The following is a 7,761-nucleotide window of genomic DNA, read 5'->3' as shown; positions in this document are numbered from 1 at the left end:
AGATCTATGGGAATTGCGCCTGCCACGACCAGAACAGCCTGCGCAGAGACTGTCCGGTAGGAGCAGGCGATCCTCAGCGCGCTTTGTCTCTGTATCGTCATCATTGCGTGGCAGTACTTCTTTGTCTTCAGGGAATCTGCCCAGACTTCTGCCCCGTACAGGAGGATCGGAGTGGGCTGTCGACATCAGTAGTCTCCGTTTCCTTGGTCTCGGTCCGTTCGTGTTTGCCATCAGGCGGCTTAAGGATTTTACTCTTTCTTCGGCCGCCTTCTGGGCTGTCCTTTGTATGTGAGGCCAGAAGGTCATCTTCGTGTCTAGGGTTACCCCCAGATACTTGACTTCCCCCTGGTCTCGATTGTTTCTGTCCCAACCGTCATGGGTAGTCTCGTCTGAAGTGCGTCTCCTTGTGAGGATCAGCAGTTCTGTCTTTTCCGTTGCGAGTTGCAGTCCGTGGTCTGTCATCCACCGTCCGACTCGTCTCATTGTCTGGTTCAGTTTTAGCTGCGCCAGCTCTGGGGTCCGCCTCCACGATCACCGCCGCTACGTCATCGGCGTATGCGACGAGAGATACGTCAAGCGGGAGTTCCAGTCTGAGCAGGCTGTCATAGGTCGCGTTCTAAAAATCCGGTCCGAGGATAGATCCTTGGGCAACCTCAGCGGTGATCTGTCTCGTCGATGTGTCCTTCTGTCGTCTCGTATGTCAGTCGTCTGTTTCGTAGGTAATCCTTCACCACCTGGAGCAAGTACGGTGGAACCCCGAAAGCGTTTTTAAGAGCTTGCAAGATGTCCACCCACCTGGCCGAGTTGAAGGCGTTCTACCTAACGTCTAATGTCGCCAGCAACACGATAGGTCGCGTTGCGTGGGCAGTATCTGTCTGTTTCCCGGAAGGTGTCAACGACCCTTTGAATCGCGCCAACGGTCGACCGACCCTTCCGGAAGCCGAACTGGCGATCTGAGAGGCCTCCCCCAGCTTCAATCGTCCCTGTAAGTCTCTGTCTAAGTAGCTGTTCGTAAAGTTTTCCCGTCGTGTCCAGTAGGCTCAGCGGCCGGTAGGCCGATGGCGTGCTGGGGTCCCCCTTACCCTTAGGGATGAGGACCAGCCTCGCCACCTTCCACCGGTCGCTGAAAGTCCCTGTCTGTAGGCAGGTGTTGTACAGGTCAAGGAAAATGTCCGGCCTCTGTTTGACCATCAGCCGTACAACCTCCCCCGGCACACCATCTGGTCCCGGCGCCTTGCCAACCTTCACCGCCTTAGCTGCTCTGAAGAGCTCCTCAGCTGTGAAGGCGACAACCGCCGCTGTCCCGTCTTCGTCTGTCATTTCTGTTCGCAGCGGGTGTGTTGGAAAGAGTCCGTCAACGATGCGTCGCATGGATTCCGCATCCTTAAGTACAGGTGGTTCCCGAGCCCCCAGTTTGCCGGTCACTATCTTGTAACCGGCACCCCACGGGTCGCGGTCCACCTCCTCGCAGAGCGTCCTCCAGCACTTCGTTTTACTGTCTCGGATAGCGTTAGTCAGTCTTTTACGTTCTTTTCTGTAATTGGCCTGGAGTGCTTCTCTCTCAGGCCTGCCTTTGGCTCTTGTAACCCTTCTGCGTGCTGCGAGGCAACCCCTCCGCAGTTCGGCGATTTCGTCCGTCCACCAGTATTGTGGCTGTCTGTTTCGTCTGAGGTGTTTTCTCGGCATCGTACTTTCACACAGCCTTTCTGTCAGTTTAGCTGTCTCATCTGTAAGTCTTTCCGCCCTGATCCGGCCGGTTAGATCCGGGGGAACGCTGGCGATCGGGGCCGGCGTTGTCGCCAGTTCCTCCGAAAGCCTTTGTGTGTCGAGTCTGTTCGTGTTCCACCGCTGAGGTTGTCGTTGTCTTTTCTGTACCGTTGCTGTCTTTCTTGTTAACTCAAAGGCGATGTACTGGTGGTCGCTGGCCGTATAGTCTTCGATCACCCACCATCGCCTTACTTGTGTCAGCAGTCTGTCTGAGGTCATTGTTACGTCTGGGATAGAGTTACCATATCCCGGTCGTCTGTATGTCGGCGTGTTTCCTGTATTTGCTACTTCTAGGTCTAGCCTTGAGGCCATCTCCAGAAGCAGCCGTCCTCGTTTGTTCGTCGCTGTCATGCCCCACTCGATCGCTCTCGAGTTGAAGTCCCCAGCGACTACCAGGTCCCCAGGCAGTTCCCTAATTCCGTCCTCGAGGGCCGCTACCTTTCTCCCGAACTCCGCCGCGTCGCAGTTTGGGGTAAGGTAGACACTGACGTAAGTGACAGTGCCCACCTTGACCCAGACATAGTCTTCCCCTGCGCCACAGCCGGTTATCCGGGAACGGGCAGCACCCCTCACCCAGATAGCTACCGTCTCGTCGTCGTTTGTGTACCAAGTCCGTGTTGTCCGTTTTCTGTATGGCTCGCACAGTATGAGTATGTCCACGTCTAGTTCGTCTGCTATCTGGGGTAGTAGCATGTCAGCTGTCCTGCTGCGGTTCAGGTTTCCCTGGATTACGCTGTCCGTCGTCCAGCCCGCTTCCTGCACTCCTCCAGCGCGACCCGGAACGCCGCGCACCTCCCGGAGCCCGAGAGATGCGCCGCGTCCATTCGTCCTGCCTCGGCGCACAGAGAGCAGTTCAGTCTGTTTTTACAGTCCGTCGCGTAATGTCCGGTCTCACCGCATTTCCTGCAGTTCTTCGTTCTGTCTGGTCCTTTGCAGCTCGTCTTTGTGTGTCCAAAGCCCAGGCATTTGTAGCACTTTGTCACCGTGAGTCGTTTCCGTACGCGGCAATGGACCCATCCTATCCCGATCCGACCGCGTCCGAGCAGAATCTTGGCTTCCTGCGATTCAAGATCGCAGACCGCCATGTACTGCTCAGCCCGGTTCGGGCCAAAGATATGGGTCCCAAAGTCTCCGATCCCGTCCTGTCTCCCGTCGTAGTGCCTGTATAACGTCTTCTCTCGTCACCACACAGTCCAGGTCCATAATCTCCACTTGTGTCTTGGAGGTCATGGCTTTTACGCTGCCGTCGTCGCCGACAGCGTTCTGGAGCGCGCGACGAAAGTCTTCTCGTCCGTCCGTTGTTGTCTGTATTTTTATGAGGCACAGTCCGTCTCTCGTCTTTCTGACAGTCTTGACCGTCACGTTGTTTTTGGTCGGGTCTACTGTCTCTCGCATTTTCCGTACCATGTCTGCGTATGTCTTATCTTTTCCTGGCTTAACCAGTACGGCCAGTCCCGGTTGCTTAATGGTCGGTCTGTGCCTTTCAGGCCGGGCGTGAGCGTTCGTCTCGTCTGTCTTTTTCCGTTCTTTCTTCTTCGCCTTCTTTGTCACCACCGTCTGCCAGGCGGCGGCCGGTTCCACTCGCGGGGTCCTTTTCTGTGCGGACTCCGGAGTGGTCCCGGTCGTCTCCCTTTTCCGTTTTGTTCGTGGCGTCACCCGTTTGTTCGTCTCTGTCTCTGTATCCGTGGTTGTGTCGCCGTCGTTGGTCCGTTGCCTCGGAACCGCCGTGGCACACATATCAAGCGCGACATCAGCGGCTTCGAGGATGGTCTTTATACCTGTCTTGACGGTTATATTCATGTTTTTTTGGATGGTCGCTGCCTCTGCCATCTTTGTTGCTGTCGTCTGTATTATTGTCAGCAGTTCCGTCAGGTCTCGTTTCTGTAGCGCTGTGATGTCCAGTCTTTGTTGTTTTGCTTGTACCGTTTTTGTATTTGCCTGTCTGTCGTCGTTGTCGGTGAAAGAGTTGTAGCTCGATGCACTTCCTGCGCTCGATACACTCACCGTTCTATTACGTGTCTGCAGGTCTAGGAAGTTGTGCCCCGCTGTTTTGTCTTTTTTCTCGTATTTATTTGGTATAATTTCAGTTGATTGCTTGCACTTACTGCGGCCCTCCCAGAATCCTTGCCGCTGCCATGGGCCACCGGATCTTTCTTCCGGTCGGAACCCAGGGTGGATTGTCCCTCTGTAGGGTATACCACCTGAGGTATATCAAAGTTTTGCTTGTGCATTTCATCATTTTACTTTGTTCCGTACTGCGTCGGGTACCTCGGGGTCGCGGTTCCCGTGCCGTGCCGGAACCTTGCACGGCCCCTGAGGGAGTGTTTGTGTGTGCCCGTGTTAGCCTGCTGGTTCATTCATTCTGGGAGAGCCTGTTTATAAGGGTCCCAACCATTCGCTTTCCAGAAGGTCCCGTTTATAGGGACTCTGGCCATTCGCTTTTCAGGGTTACCCGTTTATAGGGTCCCTGATCATTCGCATCACCAGAGCGTCGCACGAAAACACTTCCCTTTTAGTCGCCTTTTACGACAGGCAGGAAATACCTTGGGTCTATTCTACCCCGGAGCCCATACAGGGAATTATTATTATTATTATTATTATTATTATTATTATTATTATTATTATTATTATTATTATTATTATTACTTATTATTATTATTATTATTATTATTATTATTATTATTATTATTATTATTATTATTACTATTATTTTTATTATTACTTTATTATTATTATTATTATTATTATTATTATTATCTATTACTTATTATTATTATTATTATTATTATTATTATTATTATTATTATTATTATTATTATTATTATTATTATTATTATTATTATTATTATTATTATTATTATTATTATGTCACGTCCAGTGACGTCTAAATTCGAATTTCGTGCACTACACCCAAAAATTTTAAATTTGGTAAACTCTGTCGTATTTGAATATTATTAGTCTGTTTAATTTTTGCGTAAAAGTAATTTGTTAAACTTTAGTTTGTATAATTTTGCGTGAAAATAGTTCTATAAGTACTATGTAAACCTTGCGAGAAAATTTTTTCTTTTTATATATATACATATATCTCATACTGTTTGTTTTAGTATATAAATTCGATACTTTGTATGTACATTAGTTATTAGATCAATTATAATAGATCATTTTCGTTCGCGCTAATGTACCTTATTTTCACGCTATATATACTTAAATATTTGGTAATTATGCTTTTCTTTTCCATATTGTTATTATACTATGTAAAGATAATTCTGTATTTCCTATGAACGACCATCGATAAATTGTATTTTGTAGAGTGGATAAATTGGAGTATTGAGAATCCATTGTCGTTCATAGAGAAATCTGCATTACCGACAGTGTCGGTCGGTAACTAGTTTAGTCGATAAGTAAATGTCGGTAATACCGACATTGCGTTCTTCCAGTACTGACTTATCGGTCGACGTTATAATGGAATGATTGTTTTTAAATTATTATTTCAATGTGCATAAAATATTCATACTTTATTATATTATATTCGTTACTCATATTCTGTCTGCACGTGCATTTTTGCTGACGGCGCAGTCCCAGGAGCTCGCGCTTGATAACATTCCAATGTAACTGACACTTATCTTTCTTCGGAGAATTCGCGCTTGATAAAATTCCAATGTAAGTAATACTTATTTCTCTTCTAAGAATTCGCGCTTGATAAAATTCCAATGTAAGTAATACCTATTTCTCTTCGAAGAATTCGCGCTTGATAGTAACTAATATTTTTGTCAGCGAATTCTTCTCCTTGACTTGGGTCTCACGGTGTGGAAGTCAGTAGTGGAGGAAGCATTTTTGCGTAAGTGGGAGGTACTCCCACTCTTCCGAAACGGACGCTTCTTGCGATGCTACGTTCGTCCATGAAGTCAGTCCACCATATACAGTAATTGAGTACGTGTCTAATTCTCAAAATTTCTCTTTTTTACCAATTTTTCGTTCTTTTTAAACCCCCCCATACACAAAATTAGACCTGTCTCAAATTTTCTCCAAGATTTGTCTAAGAGTAGTCTAGTTTTGTACTAAGTTTCTAAGTCCATTTATAAGTCCACCATATATGATCATTTAGTACATGTCAAATATTTGTCTTAAGTTTTGTTCTAGTACTCCAAGTGTACTTATAAAGTCCACCTTATATAATTATTGAGTACGTTTTTTTAAATTTGTCTAATATTCGTTTAGTTTTGATTTTAAGCATTATTATATTAATCTATTACTGCGTATATCTAAATCGTGTATTCTTGAGTTGAACGGCATCTGCCTGGTGTGATCTTATTCGATTATCGACGATTTATGAATATTAACTTGGTATTTTAACTTAGGTTGATTTACAATCAGTTTATTTAAATTTTGTTACTAAGTTCTCTCTCTCTTGTTAATAGAACTTAGTCATTGACTTTGAACATTTTAATCTTAGTTATTATTGTTATCATAAATCTTTACAAGCCTAAGTCCTTTATTTATTACCAAATTAATATTCCGTTGACATTGTTCATTAATAATTGTGTGTGTGTGCAACAAGTGTTTATTGTGTAACAATTTAAATCTAAATTTAAATTTTAAAATATACTATAATTGTTATTCTACATTGTGATTGTGATTTAACGACTGCACCCTTCCTTCAAACGCCAATTTCAGTCAACATATTTGGATTGTATCTCTCATTGGCCAGCACCGGAAACCAGGTAAGAATTAAAGATTTGGTTAACATCCAGGGTTGAGTTTTCTTTGACATATTGACGTCCGACGCTCCGGTATCCGCGAGTAAAGCCTATCCCGGGTAAAGTACTGGATAAGCAGGCTGACCCAAAACAGGCATTGACTTTCTTTCTCTTATCCGAGTAAACGACTGTTAGGTCGTGACCGGTTGAGAAGTCTCTAAATTCGTTCTTACTCTTCAAGTAGGAACTGGTGACAGCGGCCACTCGTGAAATCTCTTATCGAGACGTAACACCATCAAACTTCGGAACCCCTTCTGTAGTTTTCTTCGACATATTTAATCGACGTGCGACCGCTTCGCGGTTATCGGCGAGTTGAGCGGTCCCGAGGTAGGCCAATGTACTGGATAAGAACTCGTTCGTGATCTCGCCTAACAGGCGATTCACTTTCTAAATTATACTTATCCATATCGTCGACGTAGGCGTTATCGAACGTCTAGGCGCGGGAACCGGGCGAGGCGACCCGCCTCGGGAAACACCGGGCGTCCTGGATACTCTGATCAAGGAAGACACCGGAGTACAGCGGCCTCTCGGAAATCTCTATTCGGAAGTCACCCGAAGATTCATCATCTGATCTTTGATTCTCTCCTCCCCCAATTTCTAATCTGCGCTCTCTTCGCGCTAGTTCCCGCCTTTGTGCTTCGATTTCTGATTCCCTCTTGTCCAGTTCTTCCTGTCTTTTAAATATGTCAATCTGAAGTATGCCTAACTGCTCTTGATTCAGCATTATATCTTGCAATATCTTTCGTCTGACTTTCGCTTTCCTTATGCAAAATTTACCTACTAGTTCCAATTGGAGATTCTACTCCAGCGCGTGCACGTTCCGATGCCATTTTCAATTCAAAAAAAAATATGGATTTTAAACGATCAAACAAAACAAAAATTCCAAAATTTATTCGAAACAATCCGGAAATCCAAGTAAGCAAACCTCAGAAAAGGTCCGAGCAAACTACGAGTATAGCGAGGAGTGACAAATACTATGTTGTTGTAGGCTATCCCATTTCCGCTGTCACCAAATATGTATAATTGTTACGTCTCGAGAAGAGATTTCACGAGTGGCCGCTGTCACCAGTTCTTACTTGAAGAGTAAGAACGAATTTAGAGATTTCTCAACCGGTCACGACCTTGCAGTCGTTTACTCGGATAAGAGAAAGAAAGTCAATGCCTGTTTTTGGGTCAGCCTGCTAATCCAGTACTTTACCCGGGATAGGCTTTACTCGCGGATACCGGAGCGTCGGAC

At 45.8% G+C, this 7,761-nt stretch overlaps 1 protein-coding gene across 1 annotated transcript; it reads right to left on the bottom strand.

Annotated features, from left to right (window-relative positions):
- Positions 1-373: 373 nt before the first annotated feature.
- On the bottom strand, positions 374-2,784 carry LOC107072267 (uncharacterized). Its single transcript, XM_089174892.1, has 3 exons — positions 2,663-2,784; positions 1,157-2,596; positions 374-599 (listed from the first exon to the last, which is right to left on the bottom strand). The coding sequence occupies exons 1-3, from the start codon at positions 2,782-2,784 to the stop codon at positions 374-376; spliced, it is 1,788 nt and encodes a 595-aa protein (XP_089031018.1).
- Between the last annotated feature and the right edge of the window lie 4,977 nt (positions 2,785-7,761).

This window comes from Polistes dominula, unplaced genomic scaffold, assembly GCF_049000335.1.
Source record: "Polistes dominula isolate Pdom_NZ unplaced genomic scaffold, Pdom_raw_medaka contig_271, whole genome shotgun sequence".
NCBI lineage: Eukaryota > Metazoa > Arthropoda > Insecta > Hymenoptera > Vespidae > Polistes > Polistes dominula.
Note: the sequence above shows the minus strand (reverse complement) of the source record. Positions and strands in the feature narration are given on the sequence as shown.

Bases quoted from the DNA above. Each gene is read 5' to 3' on its own strand.
- LOC107072267 (XM_089174892.1), bottom strand. From the start codon at position 2,784: ATGGGTCCATTGCCGCGTACGGAAACGACTCACGGTGACAAAGTGCTA. The intron at 2,597-2,662 runs GTGAGACCGGAC...GCGCCGAGGCAG, and splicing joins GAAGAACTGCAGGAAATGCG to GACGAATGGACGCGGCGCAT. The intron at 600-1,156 runs GTACAACACCTG...GACCTATGACAG, and splicing joins CCGGACATTTTCCTTGACCT to CCTGCTCAGACTGGAACTCC.